This window comes from Protomyctophum parallelum (assembly GCF_964188405.1).
Source record: "Protomyctophum parallelum genome assembly, chromosome: 15".
Taxonomy (NCBI): Eukaryota; Metazoa; Chordata; class Actinopteri; order Myctophiformes; family Myctophidae; genus Protomyctophum; species Protomyctophum parallelum.
Genome location: NC_139710.1, coordinates 36,715,404 through 36,735,529, shown reverse-complemented (window position 1 = coordinate 36,735,529; position 20,126 = coordinate 36,715,404). Strand labels below are relative to the sequence as shown.

The 20,126-nt window shown below is 45.2% G+C and overlaps 2 protein-coding genes across 3 annotated transcripts in view; one reads left to right on the top strand and one right to left on the bottom strand.

The window, feature by feature from the left end:
- Positions 1 to 2,603: 2,603 nt before the first annotated feature.
- Positions 2,604 to 3,584, bottom strand: LOC310871831 (beta-1,3-galactosyltransferase 2-like; the record flags this gene model as incomplete). Its single annotated transcript, XM_083783466.1, has 1 exon — positions 2,604 to 3,584. The coding sequence occupies one exon, from the start codon at positions 3,582 to 3,584 to the stop codon at positions 2,604 to 2,606; it is 981 nt and encodes a 326-aa protein (XP_083639592.1).
- A 4,992-nt stretch (positions 3,585 to 8,576) lies between these two features.
- atp8b5a (ATPase phospholipid transporting 8B5a) overlaps positions 8,577 to 20,126 on the top strand; it is a 52,809-nt gene continuing 41,259 nt past the window's right edge. For both annotated transcript variants that reach the window (XR_014570331.1, XM_083783669.1), the window contains exons 1-5: positions 8,577 to 8,598; positions 8,692 to 8,754; positions 9,011 to 9,069; positions 11,855 to 11,968; positions 13,621 to 13,719. Coding sequence is in view for 1 of the 2 variants with exons in the window: in XM_083783669.1 (XP_083639795.1) it covers positions 8,712 to 8,754; positions 9,011 to 9,069; positions 11,855 to 11,968; positions 13,621 to 13,719 (315 nt within the window). In the remaining variant the exon portion in view is untranslated. The remainder of the gene's footprint in view (positions 8,599 to 8,691; positions 8,755 to 9,010; positions 9,070 to 11,854; positions 11,969 to 13,620; positions 13,720 to 20,126) is intronic.

The following is a 20,126-nucleotide window of genomic DNA, read 5'->3' as shown; positions in this document are numbered from 1 at the left end:
TTAACATACTAGTCTATAGTGACTCATAGGAATAGACTATAGGTATAGTCTGGTGACCACCGGAGAAACGGGTGACAGCCAGAATGTAGACGGAATGCCCCCCGGGAGCAGTGTGGGGTTGGCGCCCCAGCCTGCATCCTCCGCGAGGAGGAAGCCCAAAACCTTCGTTGAGGCCTTTGGGAGGGCCATTCGAGCCACAAGCGGAGCCTGTCAGTACCACCGTTGCCCGGGTGGAGCCTGCGGAACCATTGCGGCTCGAGAATCCACCACTCCTGAATGAAGTGTCTGGTGCTGGGACTCTGGTGCAACGCACAGGTCCTGGTGGTACTCCTGGTGAGACGTAGGAGGTGCCCGGACTGGAGTCAACCCACATTGCCTATAGTCCCTCCACATGCCAGAATTGTGCCTCCCAGTTCCGGAGTGGTTCCAAGTTCCAACGGATTGTGTGGCCCTGTCTTTCCCTAGTGGGTCTGATCGAGGGTAGCTACTTGGACATAAGTCGGGACTTGATCACCCCGGCTGGGTCACCCGAGTGAGGGGTATGATGTTCGCGAGACCCGAAACCCCGATGACCCTTATATAATTGGTGCTCTCTCTTATTTCAGTAGGAAGACTATTCCAGCAATGGGAGGCTCTAATGGGAGAAGTTTGCACAAATCGTCCTACTTCTGTTCTGTGTTGCAGCACAACACAGCCACCTCTGCTTTACCCTTGATGCTCTGCCACTATACTCTGCCCTATGAAGGGTGAACTGACTCAGTGCAGGAGGTGCCAGCCCTTTTAAAACCTTAAAGACGGACTGCGTAGGTGAGCCCAGAGTGTGACAGAGACAGACATGGGGGGCCAGGGAGGGACAGAGACAGACATGGGGGCCAGGGAGGGACAGAGACAGACATGGGGGGCCAGGGAGGGACAGAGACAGACATGGGGGCCAGGGAGGGACAGAGACAGACATGGGGGCCAGGGAGGGACAGAGACAGACATGGGGGCCAGGGAGGGACAGAGACAGACATGGGGGGCCAGGGAGGGACAGAGACAGACATGGGGGGCCAGGGAGGGACAGAGACAGACATGGGGGGCCAGGGAGGGACAGAGACAGACATGGGGGCCAGGGAGGGACAGAGACAGACATGGGGGCCAGGGAGGGACAGAGACAGACATGGGGGCCAGGGAGGGACATGGCCTTTATAGGACCCATGCAGGGCTCCAGACTAACTTTTTCACAGGTAGCACTGGTGCCACCTACCTTTTCAGTTGATAGCGCCACCACAAATTAGGTAGCACCAACTTTTTTTTGTATAGCGCCGCATTAATACATTACCTTATCACCAAGGCTAGCAAAGGTTTTCTTGGCTGAAGCATAAATGCCTTAAATTAAGCACATAACATGTTATATTTCTCACTCACACACATTCTATAGTGAATTATTATAATGAATTAACCTATAGTGCATTTTTCCATATCGTTTATTATCATTTGGCTACTGTATATGAAACAGAAATGAGACACACCCCTTACCTTCTGCATGGGCATGTACAACCTAATGGCCAATAAGGATAATAACACTGAGGTGCCCACGTGCCCACTCTTCCTGCACCCTTTTGCAATGTGAAATGCCACCGAATTCATAATCCTTGCCCACTTTCCTCCTGTCTTTTCTTTATATGGAATGAACATGTGAAAGCTGATGTGCTTTTATTGTGAAGGTGAAAGTTCTTAAACGTCTCTGCATATTTCCATGTGCTGATCTACAAGCTCACAACGTGTGGTGGACACGACGCGTTGTGAGCTTGTAAATCTGCTATTTTCAGCATGCAACACCACGTCGTACGACGAAGAATATACCAGGTTTCACGTGAGAGATGTATTTTGCTGCAACTAATTATTACTTCCTTAGAAATCATTCTAACACGACTTTGTCCATGAATCGAATAATTAAGAAGCTTAGGGTTTTTTTAGGGGCGCAAAAAAAAAGAAAAGAAAAGGGGGAATTACGTGAATAAACAACGTATCTCACAGGTTCTGGATTTTATTTGCTTCTAGGTAAGGTTCTAAGAACCTAATTTAGGCTCTGCACAGGAGGCAATTCTCTTTTTGTTGTTGCAAAAGAACAAGTTCTCGGGCGCCCATGTTATGTGGGAGAGTTGGTGTTTATAGCGCATGCCACGTATATATTCCGTTGCCGTGGAAATGGCAATCGGGCGCAGCTGGGCGCAGCTGGGTGTGGACTTGTCCACTTCTTTTTTTATTCTTTTGTTTTTTTACTTACATTTTTATCCCACGATTTTGTAACCCAGATTTATTTTCACCCAGTGCCAATTATCTAATGTAATCCTGGGCGCTACACCTCCTCTGCCAACCTGGGGGGGCAGCGGACTGACCTCATGCCTCCTTCTATGCATGAGGAGTCCAAGCTGCTTCTTTTCACCTGACAGAGGGGAATTTCCCCGGCCGGACGTAGCGCGTGGAAGGGACACGTTATTCCGACCAGTTCCTTTCCCCTCCATCAGGCGCCCCGGCTGGCCAGGGGGAGGTCGTTTTAGAGACCAGGATTACGGCATGTTTTTGTGAGGGTATCTACCCTAGTGGACTTGTCCACTTCTTTAAACGTTGCAAGTCGGAAATTGTACGGAACTCGCACAATGCTTACAACCTTCATAGTATAGATGTCTCGTAGGGAATGGGAGTGGAGTGAGTGGAATTCCCAGGTGTTTCATTAACAGCCCCAGATACACATCCTCCAGATAAACGGCATCAACGTGCCTGGAGGCTTCCAGGAACATTCGAGGTAGGTCTGAGGAGAAAACGTAGCCCCCTCCTCGTGCATATGGTGGGTAATGCGAGTCAAGGAAAGCATCACAAGGCAGGAACCATTTTGAATCTTTGTCTCTGATAACTCCACCCCGTTGCACCACGTCTCCAGTCATGTAGCCGTCGCGAGGAGCGTCCAGCAGCATGTCCACCAGGTTGTGCACGTTGAGGAACATGTCAGTGTCGATCTTCATGGCGTACGAGGCGGAGGGGCAGCGAGATTCCAGCCACTCCATCATGACCATGGTCTTAATGGTCAGGTTGTTGTAAGTGTCCAGGAAGTCGGCCTGCAGCAGGTCCCGGTGGGCTCCGCTCTCCTCCAGCACGTCCCGTTGGACGCGTTCCGCGTCCTCTCCCGTCGGCAGCCCCAGCAAGAAGAACAGGCTCACCCGCTGGCCCAGCACTGGACTTTGGGTGTCGCCTCCCCACATCCGGCGGATGGTGTCCCGGTTGGCCCTCTCGCGGGGATGCGCCGGGACGATCAGCACCACGAAAGGCTCCCGCTGTTGACATTGGTCGGCCTCGTCCACGACAAAGTGGTATTCATGGGGATACTCCACGTAGTACGATCGTCCCGCTGATGGTGGCACATTGGGGCTCATTGGGGCTGACACGTTGGGGGTGTGTCCGGCGGCTCCATACATGGACACGTTGGGGGGGTGTCCGGCAGCTCCATGCACGGGACAACCATCGCCATTAAAGTACCACACTGTCACTATCATCAATAGAATGAAAGAGGCCAGGCCCATGAAGCAGCTGATCCGGGTCCTCATATTTATTTCTTCTAGGGTTCACACTCGGGCTGAAGACGACCACAGAGAAGAGCTGTTGGCCGTGCAGTTGTCTTATAGTCTGAGCAGAGCCCTGGTCTGACGTCACACAGCAAACACAAACGGTTACCACCACGGTGCTGAACGATGAGACCGATTTGCACGGCTGCTTTGTCCCTTATTTGGAAGTTGACAGTGTTTCTCCAAACATTGAGGAGTCTGGAATCATCTGAGGTCCTATGCAGGCTAGTATGTTACAGCGCCAACACAAGTTCTGCAAAACACAGTTTTGATGCGCGCTAGACCCTACTACATCAAGCTTTTAGTTACCGTCCACAAACTTCATATTAAATAAACATTAAATTCCCATTGACAACTAGGTAAAGTGCCCCTTGGGGCACAGGTCTCCACCAGGGCAGGTCAGGTTGTGGCCTCCTGGTGGCACTATTTGACACAGTGAACCACCAGCTGCTCCTAGACACCCTAGCGGATCTAGGCATCGGTGGAACGGCACTAAAGTGGTTCTCCTCCTACCTCACCGACCGGACCTACCATGTTTCCTGGAAAGGTCTGTTATCATCCCCCCGAACCCTCCAAACTGGGGTCCCACAGGGATCTGTACTTGGTCCTCTCCTTTTCTCACTGTACACTAAATCCCTTGGCACTATCATCTCTGCTCACAATATATCCTATCACTGCTACGCCGATGACACACAACTGTTTCTATCCTTCCCCCCCTCTGCCACTCAGGTGGAAGAGCACATCACTGCATGCCTGGCTGACATCTCACAGTGGATGTCCTCCAATCACCTCAAGCTGAACCCAGACAAGACTGAGCTTCTCCTCTTCCCAGCTAAGTCCTGCCCTATGCGGGAGCTAACTATCTCCGTAGACAACGCCCTGGTAACGTCTGTCCCAACAGCCAGGAACCTCGGTGTTGTCCTGGACAGTCAGCTCTCGTTCAAAGCTCACATCACAGCTGTCACTCGATCCTGTAGGTTCACAATCTATAACATACGACGAATTAGACCATTCCTCACCCAGGAATCAGCCCAGCTCCTAAACCAGACAACAGTCTTGTCAAAACTCGACTATTGTAACTCCCTCCTTACTGGCCTACCAGCATGTGCACTTAAGCCTCTCCAGCTGATCCAAAATGCCGCAGCTCGCTTGGTCTTCAACCAGCCAAAATTCTCACATGTCTCCCCCCTGCTCCGCTCCCTCCACTGGCTCCCGGTCGCTGCCCGCACAGAATACAAAACTCTGATGCTGGCATTCAAGGCAACCAAAGGTATGGCTCCCCCATATCTTGCAAGTATGATTGAACCCTACAAACCCTCCCGCGCACTCAGATCAGCCAACGCAGGGAAGCTGGAAGTACCCTCACTAAAAACGCCGGGACAACGCTCCACACGTCCCAAACTCTTCTCCCTTCTGGCTCCAAAACTGTGGAATGCACTTCCCATTGCAGTCAGAACTGCAGCATCACTCCCAATCTTCCGCCGTAGTCTGAAAACCCACCTTTTCAGACTCCATCATGGCCCATAGCACTTACCCTACCCCCTTAGATAGCATTTCTGTAGACTTAGATAGCATCTGATACAGACTTATATCATTATGTAGACAGCACTATAATTGCATTGTATATAGTCATAGCACGCCATAGTACATATGTATAGCATAGTAGTATATATAGTTTATATGTATAGTCTCATAATATAGATATTCCACTGTTACTTTCTTAGCTTACGCATGTTTAGTTTTTATGATGAATGCTTTTTTGTGATGTATTCCCATGCTTTTTGTTCTTGCTTAATGTAAGTCGCTCTGCTAAATGCCTAAATTGTAAATTGTAAATTGCTATAATAGGCAAATGTGAAAAGGGTGCCATTTCTTCTTACGCCTTGGATGATTTGAGGCATTTCTTTCTAAAAATGTGTTTTGCAAAAATCCACCTGTTGGTGGCGCTATGACAGGCCAATGTGAAAAGGGTGGGATATATTCCTCAGCCTAGTAGGAAAGTCTGTGAAAGATTTCACGTATTTGCACCCTGCGTTCATGATTTGAGGCAAACTTTGAAAGCCAATTGAAAGCCAATTAGGATGGAATATGAAATATCTGACAGATCTGTCTTGAACACATGACTATAGAGATGGTGTGTAACGATTTGCGGGATGTTTGGACAGAATCTGGAGGAGTAATATATAAAAAAACGTTTTTCAAAAGTCGGTTTTTCAAAAGTCACACGTTTTTCAAAAGTCGTTTTTCAAAAGTCGCCTGGTGGCGCTATAACAGGCCGTTCTGGAAGATTTGGGGCAGAGGTTCATCGTTTGCATCCAGGGAGTGTGTGTAAAGAATTTGGCATCGACCGGGTTAACGGGTAACTGGGTGGCTGGACGCTATAGTCATCCAGCCGCGGGGGGAGAAGGAAGGGTGTCTCCCCACTGACTCACACTTTTCTCTGTGTGGGAAAGACATTTTGGAGGCCCAATATAAGGGCTGATGCAAACCCCATGCAAGCGCCGTGAGTTGAACTGAAACAAAGGTACTGCCAATCATCACTGTCCCGGGCAGAAAACGTATAATAAATATAGGGTATTTCATAGTTTTTATGTTGTTGTTGCTGTTGTTTTTTCCATGAATTAATTCAGATTTTATAATTCTTTATAAATATTGAATCAATGAAATGTATTTACAAGAGTTTGTGACTAATTGATTGATTTCCTGAAAGGTAACGCTTTTGGAAAAAAGGAGGTTTCCGCCCGACGTCAAATACATCGTCTTTCGGGTGAAAACCTCGTATGCAGGCTAGCAGTTACTCAGTACGGTCTGGACCAGTCTGAACTCCCACACAACACCAAGCGGGAACTGGCAGACAGATATTAACAGTCCATAGACTTGGCTGCCAGATGACGCCATGCGTCGGACGTCGGAAAGGGCTAGCACTCCTCAAAAAACACAAGAAGTTGGAGATAAGAGGTTTCTGTCCGACAGTGACGATAACTTGGGTCATGCAAAGACTTAACCACTTAAACCTTATGTAGTTCGTTGACCGGGGCCACTCAGGGGTATTACAGTATGTAGGCTACTGTAATTGGCCACCTCTTGTTTTTACCCAGCACACAATATGTATTTCCCCCCAAAATAACCGATTTACAAACTCTGGCTTTGGCTGAATGTTCGCCCCCAAAAAGGGACGCTAGTGTTTGAAGCCCTAATTAAAAAAATAAAACAGCCAATCTAGGGTAGACATCTTTACCACAGAGATGCATGGCAGAAAAAAAGAAAAGAAAAAAGCTTTCTGTGGACAAAGCCTCAAAGCCTTCATCCTACTGTCTTAAGTAAAGACACTGAGGGCTGTATTTTGCGTGTCTTAAGTACCAGGTCTTATTACGTAACTTAAGACCTGGAGGCGTGATCAATGCCATTTGGCTATTCTGAGTGGCCAAAGAGCATTGATCACGCCTCCAGGTCTTTAGTTTACTCAAGTTAGGGAATAAGACCTAGTACTTAAGACACGCAAAATACAGCCCTCTGAAAGTCATGGAAAAAAGTAACTGGCTGAGAAAAAGCTGATATCTCCTATAAAGCACACCACATGCTCCTTACAGAGTTCTCGGGAGGTGATATAGCTACAAATTGACGTCATTCAGAACGTCTGAGAGGTGGTCTGGTCTCACAACCTTTTTCTTTTTTCTCAGAAATCCTGCATCCCCTGCAGTTGTGCTCGACTCCCCGACTGTCCAACACGGCAGTTTGTTTTACGACGTCGGAGCGTACATGTATCGGCCTTCGGTTTTAAGAGGGAACGAGTGCTTACCTCATAGGGCGACTGATGGAAAATGGTATAATCGCAGTTTAATACATAGCGTGGCACTGCCCTGGTTGTCATGTGGGGTGTTGGTAACTCTAACTGTTTTCAGCACAGTGATTTGGTGTGTATAGACTAGGGGAAACAGGAGGAGACCTATACTATAGACGCCCCTGAGGACTCCGGTTAAATACTTCAAAGAGCCAACGTTTGCGTTGACAGATTTTAGTTTGAGGAATGTTTATTAATGTGTGTGTGCACGTGCATGTGTGTGTGTGTGTGTGTGTGTGTGTGTGTGTGTGTGTGTGTGTGTGTGTGTGTGTGTGTGTGTGTGTGTTTCCCACGTACTTCCATGTAATTGTTATTGTTTTCATGTTTCGTCTCTTGGCACCGCTGGCACAACGTACCGAGTGAACTTAAGTTGTAAAAAGTGCGCGCTACGAGCTTGTAGGTCTGCTATTTTTGAAAAATCGTGAAAATGTTTATTTCAGAAAACTGGAGGATTTAGAAGATTTTTTTTATTATTTCGAGGTCAGGCCTAAATGGGTTAACATGTGTGTCTCTCTGTTCACAGGGGGGTTTGATAGACAGATAGAGAGTTAACATGTGTGTGTCTCTCTGTTCACAGGGGGTTATGATAGACAGATATGCTGTATTTTGCGTGTCTTAAGTACCAGGTCTTATTACCTAACTTGAGTAAACTAAAGACCTGGAGGCGTGATCAATGTTCTTTGGACACTCAGAATAGACAAATGGCATCGATCACGCCTCCAGGTCTTTAGTTTACTCAAGTTAGGTAATAAGACCTGGTACTTAAGACACGCAAAATACACTGAGACAGTAAAAAGTGTCTCTCTGTCCACAGGGGGGTTTGATAGACAGATCGAGAGTTAACATGTGTGTGTCTCTCTGTTCACAGGGGGTTATGATAGACAGATCGAGACAGACAGACGAAGAAGTGTCTTAACAATTAACATGTGTGTGTCTCTCTGTTCACAGGGGGGGATGATAGACAGATCGAGAGTTAACATGTGTGTGTCTCTCTGTTCACAGGGGGGGATGATAGACAGATCGAGAGTTAACATGTGTGTGTCTCTCTGTTCACAGGGGGGGATGATAGACAGATCGAGACAGACAGACGAAGAAGTGTCTTAACAATTAACATGTGTGTGTCTCTCTGTTCACAGGGGGGGATGATAGACAGATCGAGACAGACAGACGAAGAAGTGTCTTAACAGTTAACATGTGTGTGTCTCTCTGTTCACAGGGGGGGATGATAGACAGATAGAGACAGACGAAGAAGCAGAGAGGAAGATAAGATGACCTTCTTTGGCATGGACTGTACCAGGAGGAAAGAGAGAGGTATACGTTCAAAGCACAATCCTTTGCTGCCTTTTAGTGACATGGATGCACAGGGAGAGACTATGAAAGTCGGTGTTTGAGGCTGTCACGGTTACAAATGACGATTAATATTGTCCCATTAATATTATTAACAATTTAATTGTGTTACAATTTGTATTTCAGTTTGCCTTTTCTTTTTAAGGCTGTGTTCTTCTTGTCACTGTGAGATGTTTTTTTATTCTGCTTATAAATAAACCTTGATCTGTCTGTCCTTCAGAGCTGGAGAGGAAACTCCGTGCCAACGATAGGGAATACAACCTCTCTTTCAAGTACGCTGTAAGTAACGTGTGTGTGTGTGTGTGTGTGTGTGTGTGTGTGTGTGTCTGTGTCTGTGTCTGTGTCTGTGTCTGTGTGTGTGTGTGTGCGTGTATGCGTACGTGCGTTTCAGACAGTACAGACATACATGTGTATATATTTATGATGGTGTGTGTGTGTGTGTGTGTGTGTGTGTGTGTGTGTGTGTGTGTGTGCGTGTGCGTGTGCGTGTGCGTGTGCGTGTGCGTGTGCGTGTGCGTGTGCGTGTGCGTGTGCGTGTGCGTGTGCGTGTGTGTGTGTGTGTGTGTGTGGTCATTATCAGTAGACTGGCTCTCAGCCAATAGCAGGGGAGCAGTGTACTGCTGAAAATGGGAATTCTCCTTAGCAGTGGTCTCTATTGTCCATTGTCACAGATAGAAAGAAGAAGAAAGCAGCTGCAGATGAAGAAATAAACCTTTACGTGTGGGTGTACTGTACACACATGTTCTAGAGAACTCCTGATGATTTCACCCCAAAAGCCCTGTGACTAAGGTTGCGTGATAACTACTGTAGGACAAATATATTTTTGGGGTGATATTTGTCATTTTATTTAGCAAATCTACTGTAATGGCCTGCCTGGTCGTCGAGAAAATTCAACTATTCGAATATGGCCGAAATGAAATGTGAATGAATTTGGGCCATTCTGCTATGCTCTCTTGTTGCAATGATTTCGGACCAGTTTAAATGATTAAACAAAAATGATTAAGCACGCATACCCACTGCACAACAATTAATGTTTTCTGGTATTAATCCAGAGTTTTCCTTCATGCGTTTGTTGTCTCGTACAACTTGGCTCACTTTTTATGGCTGTCCTAAAGTGGACAGCCATACCAAACACCCTTGTACATACGGTATATGTAAACAACACGCCAGTGTGTTTACATACCGTGTGCAGTGCGTCCAGAAGACTTTTAGGACATTTTGCAGGGAGTTTCACTGTGGCTATAGAGCTGTCAGCCTCTTGATAAGAGCAACAAATGCTTCCCATAGAGCAGAACTATAGAAGCCCCTGCAACCCAATATACTATAGAACTATAGAAATAACTAAGAAAATAGCATAATACGGAAACACTAAAGCTAAATTAATATTCTTGTTATATTGCTATCCTAAGCATGGTCCAACTAGAACAACACAAACAAAGCATTACATTTGTAAACAGCAGCAGCAGCAGCGTAAAAACGACAACAAGCTGTAGCCTATTTTGTCACGCTTGCGCTAATGAAACAAAACACTACTACGGTTCATATTAACAATCATCTTAAGCGACACAATTCCTTAAACTTAAAGGAATTGTGTAGCTTGATGATTGATTGATTAATAATTAAATATGTTTTCTTCTAGAGCAGGGGTCTTCAATGTTTTACGAGACCAATAAGGACTCCTTAGCTGAGAGAGAGATGAAGCAGGGACACACGTATAACATTTTGCTGCAGATTAACCTTTTTCTTAGATTTCAATACTCACTAACCTTTCACTCTGTACTTGGTTTGATGTTTTACAAGCTTGTAGATCTACTATTGTTGGCTAAAGTTCTCCCCAGAATAGGGATTCAAGCGGGTTCAAGTGGTTAGTTAATATACTATATATAAAAAAGTATCCTATCACGAAGACCCCGCCGTAGTAACCCTGAGGACCCCCTGGGGGGGGGGGGGGTCCCGGACACCCTGTTGAAGACCCCTGTTCTAGAGGAAACGTTTGGGGAAGTGGTGCCGTGGCAGGTTCTTGTTCTAGCGCCATTTCTGGGTTCACCGCATGGAACAGCAGCAGCAGGTCTGAGGTCAGGGTCACCTTGTGATGACTGGACAACTGCTGACCGGATAATATCACGGCCATGTATTATGCTCACTAATGGACCCTGCCCGGGCCACATTTAGAACACGTATTGGCTTACTACAGGACTATGAATTATGAATTATTTCGTATAGCAGTCGACGCCAGAGATTACAGTATATATGAGACAAAACATGTGTGTCAGTCGGGTGGAGGGAGGACATGACAGTTGTGCAGAAAAAATGCGACACGGCATAATGTATTATCATAACGTCTCCACTCTGCTTTAGTTACTAATTAAATCGAATCATTTTAAGCTTCACTGTGGTGGGTCTGCGTGGTGTGGCCAGTTGGCCACAGTCTCACTGTAATCACACACACGCACGCACACACGCACACACAAAATGAAATACATCCCGTTATTTCGATGTCCCAATAGTGTGAGGTCAGCGTTATGGTGCCACAAATGGTACACAATTGATTCATAAGGGTCCATCTCGGGCCATTTTCACACGCTCAAGAGTTACAGACCTGTATTGGTCCATCTTCCAGCCTACTCCAAAACCATACCGCACTACCACAGCGTTGGAATCATGTCTTGTTTTAGAAACATGTTTTTTTATTTAGTGATGATGGTTGTTAAATGTTGTCACAAAATTGACATTATTGACCCCTTTATTATTAACAATTAACCCCTCCCTCCCTCCCTCCATCTCTCCCTCCCTCCCTCCCTCCCTCCCTCCCTCCCTCCCTCCCTCCCTCCCTCCCTCCCTCCCTCCCTCCCTCCCTCCCTCCCTCCCTCCCTCCCTCCCTCCCTCCATCCATCCCTCCCTCCATCCCTCCATCCATCCCTCCCTCCCTCCCTCCCTCCATCCATCCATCCCTCTCTCCCTCCCTCCCTCCCTCCCTCCATCCCTCTCTACCTCCCTCCCTCCCTCCCTCCCTCCCTCCATCCCTCCCTCCCTCCCTCCCTCCCTCCCTCCCTCCCTCCACCAGACCAATGCCATCAAGACGTCTAAGTACAATGCCCTCTCCTTCCTGCCGCTCAACCTCTTCGAACAGTTCCAGAGGATCGCTAACGCCTACTTCCTGGTCCTGCTGGTGCTACAGGTGAGGAGGTGTGTGTGTGTGTGTGTGTGTGTGTGTGTGTGTGTGTGTGTGTGTGTGTGTGTGTGTGTGTGTGTGTGTGTGTGTGTGTGTGTGTGTGTGTGTGTGTGTGTGTGTGTGTGTGTGTGTGTGTGTGTGTGTGTGTGTGTGTGTGTGTGTGTGTGTGTGTGTGTGTGTGTGCGTGCATGCGTGTGTGTGTCTACTTCCTGGTCCTGCTGGTGCTACAGGTGAGGAGGTGTGTGTGTGTGTGTGTGTGTGTGTGTCTACTTCCTGGTCCTGCTGGTGCTACAGGGGAGGAGGCACAGACCGTCGCACACAGCCACACACCTATGCACGCACGCATGCACACACACACACACACACACACACACACACACACATATGCCATCTGAACAATACGTGCATGTGCACATATACGCACGCTCTGCCATAATGCCAGTGTGAACTGTCATTTTCCTATAAATGAGTATAGTGCCATTTAACCCTCATGGCTTCAGTTTACTGAACTATATGACAACAGAAAGAAGTATAGTGCAGCTGATATATTACTGTTGTTTTTGTCAGAAGAAGAAGTACTTTGTCAGAAGAATTACTTTCAAATAAGTAGTTCAGTATCAAGAAATGTGAATACTCAAATTAAGTAATGCTAAAATTGTACTCGAGTAAATGCACTTGCTAGTGAAGGCTTGTATTAGAGTGAGCCAACAAACAGGATATAGCTCAGTGAAATAAAATGTGTTCAGATTAAGTAAGTGCGATGGCGTCCAGGAAGTTGGCTAATTCATGCTTCCAACTAAATAAAAAATTCTGATGAAAACATTTTTGATGAGATGGTTAAGCCAAAATCAGTGGTTCTCAATACTTCATCATGTCAAGGACCACCATATTGATAATTATGTGTTTGGCCGCGGACCCCCATCTGAAAATGTCTTGTGCCAGGCAGTGCAGGCACGCCCAGAAGAGACGATTTGTGTTAATAAATAGCAGATCTACAAGCTCGCAGCTCTGCACATCGTGACGCTGACGCACTGTGAGCTTGTAGATCTGTGCTATTCAATGCACAGCAAAGCATATACTAACTAGGGCTTAAACCCATTATTCATTTTTTTTATTTTAGCGTTAAAAGAATATAGCAGATATACAAGCTATTCGTGGCATGCTGAGAGATCTGCTATTTCTTAACCACTGGTCCCTGCATGGCACAAAGCATTTTCAGATGGGGCTCCGCGGGCAAATATAATATACAGACGTGCGTGCTGTGTGCAGTCAGTGTGATGTCGATGCAGACCTGCGTGTTGTGAAAACCCACCTTTTCAGACTCCATCATGGCCCATAGCACTTACCCTAACCCCCTTAGATAGCATTTCTGTAGACTTAGATATAGCATTTGATACAGACTTATAGCATGTTATGTAGACAGCACTAGAATTGCATTGTATGTAGTCATATAAGCACGTCATAGTACATATGTATAGCATAGTATAGTATATATGTATAGTTTCATTATATAGATATTCCACTGTTATACGTTCTTAGCTTACTCATGTTTCATGATAAATGCTTTTATATGTGATGTATTCCCATGCCTTTTTGTTCTTGCTTAATGTAAGTCGCTCTGGATTAAGAGCGTCTGCTAAATGGTTGTGTCCATGCAGGTGATCCCTTGGATCTCCTCCCTGTCCTGGTTCACCACCGTCGTTCCTCTGGTGATGGTGCTGACCGCCACGGCGGCTAAAGACGGCATGGACGACATCGTAAGTTCTGTCTTTTTCTCCCGTCCCTATGTTCTTTGTTTGTTTGTTTGTTTGTTTGTTTGTTTGTTTGTTTGTTTGTTTGTTTGTTTGTTTCTTTCTTTCTTTCTTTCTTTCTTTTCGCAAAATTCCCAATTCTGCGAAGTTGCATTTGTGGTTACTATAAGTGCAGTACGATGATGACGCGTATGATGAAACTAACACTTTTTGGGGGTTGCTCTATAAATAAAGTCTGTGAAACTATACTATAGTGTGGGGTTAGGCGACGCTACGCTAAAGGGACCTGTTTTCGCCAGTGCCTTACCCCTTATCCCTAAAACGGCTTTGCCTTTTCTTTTACTGTTTTGAAGAACATCATTTTAAAATTGTATTGTAACTATAGCCAATCTATACATCAACACGTTGTGAGCTTGTATAGATTGGGTATATTTGAACTACTCAAGAATGATTTTCGAAGGCAAAGAAGTTTAGGGATAAGGGGTAAGGAAGGCACTGGAGTAAATAGGGCCATAAAGTATACTGACATAATGGCAGCGTGCGCGATGAATACGACGCAAACCGACCCAGCGGTTATAGTGAGATAAAGCACCAGATGGTCGACGACAAACATTAGCCCTGGACAGACAACTAAACATACAGACCTAACCACGCCCCCCCTCTCATAATAACCCATGTTGGGCGGGAACCCCTTGTGGTGTTAGCATTATGCTATGCTTTAGCTATTGAAAAATAGCAGATCTACAAGCTCGTAGCGCGCCACAAGCTTGTAGATCTGCTATTTTTGAAAAATCGAAGAACGACTGACATAGAAACATAGCTTTTTCAGAAAACTGTCAGGATGCAGAAGACATTTTATAGAATCTGATCTCAGGTCAGAATGGGATAAAGACATAAAGAAATAAAAAGTGGGATCATGTGGATCTCGACATCAAGGCGGGAACGGCACGGCTCCAGGTGACCTGCTCAGGCTTCACGTGACCTGTGTAAAGTTAAATGTAGTTATTATCAAAACAAGTTTAAAACGTAATAGTAATACAGTAATAGTGAAGGTACGCTATACTTCTTTTGGTCCAGAAGTTTGCAAGATAAAGCCCAACCCCTCCTCTCTTCGCACGCACGCATGCACGCACGCACGCACGCACGCACGCACGCACGCACGCACACACCCTGTTGGCTCTCCTCCTACAGAGTCACATCATATAAAAGGTTGCTGTGACTGATGTTTTTCAGCATCAGTCACACGTGATGAGGCAAAATTTTAACAATCTAGTATCCTGCTCTACAAAGTGAAAACGTTGGCGTACTATAATTGCATAAATTAAGTTAAATATTTGTGCTCAAACTGAACCGGCTCAGCTCCATTGTGCGCGTAATGTTTGTGTTAAATGAAGCGTGGCGATTGGCTAATGAAAACATTTTCCTTAGAGAGTGCATGTAGAGGTCACACTACTGCCGTTCCAGAGAGGAACATTTACTTAAGTACATTTACTTAAACACTGTACTTTTGAAATTTTGAGTTTTATTTTTTCTTTATTTTCTTTCTTTTCTTTTTCTTTTAACTTTACTAGAGTATTTCTATTTTTCAGTACTTTCACTTCTACTCCACTATGTCTCAGAGGAAAATATTTAAATATAATATTCCTGGCTCCTTACTACAATTATTTGAAAACTTTAGTTTAACTAGTTACTTTATAGATTAGGATTATTTTAGCAAAACATACATTAACCACTTCACTCATATATACCATATACTGTACATTTTTTCAAAATGTGTATACATTTTATACATATAAGTTAAGAAATATAGGACATTCTGCATAATGAATACTTTCTACTTTTGGTACTTTAAGTACATTTTGATACCAATACCTTTGTACTTTTAATCAAGTTAGTTAGTTAGTTAGTTAGTTTCATTTATTGTCCACGTGTGGAAATTTGTCTTCGGTCTCAAAAAACAGTAAACAGCAACAACAACAACAACAACAGCAACAACAACACTTACACAATTATCTTCGTGGCAAAAATGCAGGACAACAAACAGTGGCAAATACATTAAAAAACAAATCTAGCGGCCTGGGCCGTGGCTCAGCGGTCCAGGCACCTTGGCTGGTAATCCAGTCTGGCAGTGTGCCGCGGGTTCGACTCCCGATCCCGACGGCCTTTACGGCATGTCTTCCCCCCCATCTCTCTCCCCATTTCCTGTCAGCCTACTGTCTGTCCCTCCATAAAAAATATAAAATAAAGGCGAAAGCCACAAAAAAAACATAAAAAAAAGAAAAAGAAAAAATCTAGCGAGACATTATCATTTAGTGCCTTAATGTCGGACTTGTACTTAATTATTTCTACAATATAGGCCGGGTATTGATACTCTTACTTTGGAAAAACATTTGAGTGTTTTTTTTGAGTACTTTTCCCCACCACTGAGTTTACACATGCCGGTGTTTACAGAACTCTTTCTCCATGGTCAGAAAGGTCCGTACACCGCCAGCGGGTATTAATGTTATCAGTGGTGGAGAGAGATAACACACTGTCTGCTGTTTGGTTTGTGACTGTGACTGAAGCAGGTGACTTCCCGCTTCCCACTAACACGCACAAAAGCAACCATGTTGAGTGACTCTGAACGAGATAGCAGGAGAAGAAAGAGTTTTGTCGTCGTCCCTCGTCCCCCAAGACAATGAAAGGAAAATACTTGGCAGGTCAACCAAATACTTTTGTGTTCTGTGTCTGTGTCTATGTGTGTGTGTGTGTGTGTGTGTGTGTGTGTGGGGGGGGGGGGGGGAGACAGAGATAGAGAGCTGAGGACGTACTATATGCTTAACCCATTTAGGCCTGACGTCGAAATTAAAAAAAATAAATCTTCTAAATCATGACATACCTGTGTTTCTAGGCCTATAATCACTCAATATTTCATGTCAAGGACTCCAACAATTATATGTAATTGGCCACCGACCCCCATCTCAAATATGTTGTTCCAGGGGCACCCCAGCAAATATTTCAGTAAAATCGGTCGCTCTGAAAGAATATTCCAAGGTTTGCGCCACATTTTCACGATTTTTCAAAAATAGCAGATCTCGTAGCGCGTTACAAGCTTGTATATCTGCTATTTTCAATAGCTAAAGTATAACATAATGCTTAAAACACCAAAAGGCGTTCCCGCCCAGATGGGTGGTCTTTTCTTCAAAAGTAGGGAAATGAACCATTAAACTTTAAAGGAAAACAACTTAATGTATGCAGGTGCAAGTACCAATTTGTAAGCATCAGTCTGTCTCTACCAGACTTTTTGTCTCCACCAGGCCGAAGGCATGGGGGGAGAGTATGTTTTGCACTCCGTCCGTCCGTGTGTCCGTCCGTGTGTCCGTCCGTGTGTGTGTCCGTGAGCAGCTAATCTCCGGCACCGTTAACCCGGTCGATGCCAAGTTTTGCACACACACTCCCTGGATGCCAACGATGAACCTCTGCCCCAAAATTTCCAGAACGGCCTGTTATAGCGCCACCAGGAGGCCGCTTTGTGCAAAACAAGTTTTTGCACAGTACACCTACAGATTTTGTCCAAACATCGCGCAAATTGGTACAAAGTCTCTCTAGAGCTTCAACGAAACGGGTCTTTCAGATTTCTCAGACTCCATCCTGATGGTTAAGATTGGCTTCCAAAGTTCACAGGAGTGCTCAGTTTCAAACAAAATGCTGCAAATCATGAACACATCGCGTGATTTCCGTGAAATTGTGCACGCACATTCCCACTAGAGCCGAGGAAGAAATGCCACATGAACAATTTCAACTCAGCCTCAAGGTGGCGCTATAACTGGCCGAAAAGTGTTTTTACCTCTAATTTACTTTTGTTGCCCTTTTATCCAACCACCAGATGAAGGCAAGCTGCAATGTCCTACATTCCTATCCTGGTGGAGGACCTGTGCCCAGAAGGGCACTTTTTCTAGTTTGTTATTTTTTACGTTGGAGGAGGTGTGTCAAAATAATATCTTTAAGACCTTGGAGGGACTTAATTAAAGAGAGGAAGGCTATATCAAAATATTTTAATTAATCAGTTTGGCAGGTATTGCTTTCTCTAGCTCTTTCTGCTTTCTATCATGTGTACCACAAGCTTACCATACATTTCACATACACCCACTTCAAATGGGATTGTTTTGGGGGGGTCACGGTCTGAACCGTTTCATGGGACCCCTATTGGCCTATTACATTCTGAGAGCACAAACGACAATAAACCGCCAAGAAGTTTCACTGGAGCTGTCAAGGTCAGACAAGTATACTTTAGCAAAGAGAAGACAGTACACAGTGAAATCCTCAGTGAACCTGTAACTCAGAAGAGCGTGGAACCAAATGGACCCATAATAGTATACGGATCCATTTGGCTCCAGTTGTGCATCTCGTATAGGAGTTAAGTGAACACCGAGGAAGGATGTCACTGTGTGGTTTAACGTGGCCCTACAAAGCTGATGTCACGCGTTAACCATTAACCTGATCAGAAAACAGACCTCCACAACTAACAGCCGCCTTTGTTTGGAGGGAGAGAGAGAGAGAGAGAGAGAGAGAGAGAGAGGAGAGAGAGAGAGAGAGAGAGAGAAGAGAGAGAGAGAGAGGGAGAGAGAGAGAAGGAGGAGAGAGGAGAGAGAAGAGGAGAGAGAGAGAAGAGATGAGAGAGAGAGAGAGAGAGAGAGAGATGAGAGAGAGAGAGAGAGAGAGAGAGAGAGAGAGAGAGGAGAGAGAGAGAGAAGAGAGGGAGGAGAGAAGAGAGAGAGAGAGAGAGATAGAGAGAGAGAGAGAGAGAGGCGCTAGCCTTTGCTGAGTGCCAGACACCTGCAGTATCACGACCAGTCTAATAGCGAAATTACACCCCCCAAATTATTTTGCGGGGTCCCCAAGAGACATGGCCAAAGCATTTTCCGGGGGTCGATCCTCAGCCAAAAAACGTTGAGAACCCCTGATCTACACACTACGACAGTTGAGAGCCAATCACTGCGTGATCGCAAAAATACAACCCCCGCTTGTAAATCCCCCTGACGAGCGGCACGGAAGAGAATGTCCCATTCATTTTTCTTCCCAGAGACGTTTCAGAAAGTGTTTATTTACAGATCTTTAAGCCTCGGACAAAGCCAACTGGGATCATGACAAATCATCTCCATGCTTTCCATCTTGCTTATCCCTTATCCCTAAACTTATTTGCCTTTTTTTTTTTTTTTTACAATTTTGAAATACATTTAAAATAGTTCAACTAACCGATCTACATCTACACGTGGTGAGCTTGTAGATCAGCTATTTGAATTAGTTTAAAAGGTTTTTTAAATGGGAATAAGTTTAGGATAAGGTTAAGGGTGGCACAAGCTATAGCCACTCAGTCCAGAAAGATGAGGGGGGGCATGTCCCGGTTGAAAAGTGTTGCATTTGCATACTCTCTAGAAAGTCCATAAGGAGGTTTTTTATGTTGTATTATGCCGTGCCCGGTCGCATCATTTTCGAGTTATCCGCACGCATTTATTCATACATAAATACGTACAAGACCAACTCTGTCCGTTTCTCTGTTTGGGTGAGGCAAGAAAAATACAATCTATGTGAGCTAATCGTTCAGATTGAGTGCTGGCTCAGTGTCCTCAGTTGGGACTCAAGGATGTAGTGATTAGAAAAAGTTGGCCATGGGTAAAAAATAAAGAAGAAGGAAATGAGTCAAGGTCCCTGTGAGCTCATGTCTGTCCCATTCCGGTGAACGCAATATCTCAGGAATACCTTATTTGGACTCGAGGATAAACTGATTGGAAGTATAGGTGTTCAAAGGTCAAGGTCAAGTCACTGTGACCTCACAAAAACACATTCATTACATTCCTTCACTGTAGTACATGAGTCTGGGCCCAAAGGGTTATACAAGTACACCGCTACTGGTTGGCGGAGGCATGTAAGACCAATAGCCACAAAGTGGTCTTACATGCATTATATTATACCTTAGCTATTGCATTATGTTATACCTTATAGCTATTGAAAAATAGCCCCGTCCCGTCCCTGGAACAACATATATTTTCAGATGGGGGTCGGCGGCCAATTACATATATTTTTGGTGGTCATTTACATGAAAATGTTTAAGAACGACTGACGTAGAAACATGGGTTTTTTTCAGAAAACTGTCACGATTTAGAAGGCATTTGTAGAATCGTCCTTAGGTCTAAATGGATTAATTTTCTAGTTATAGTTCTGTGTTTATAATATCTTCCAAAACCGTGGCTGTAACTAACAAAACCACCCTGGGTAGGCTATAAGAAATAAGTGGGTTTGGCCCGGACAGTTAGCTCAACCGTCTGGGCCCCTATAGGCTGCTGAGCCAGCCTGATGGTTAGCTCAACCGTCTGGGCACCTATAGGCTGCTTAGCCAGCCTGATGGTTAGCTCAACCGTCTGGGCACCTATAGG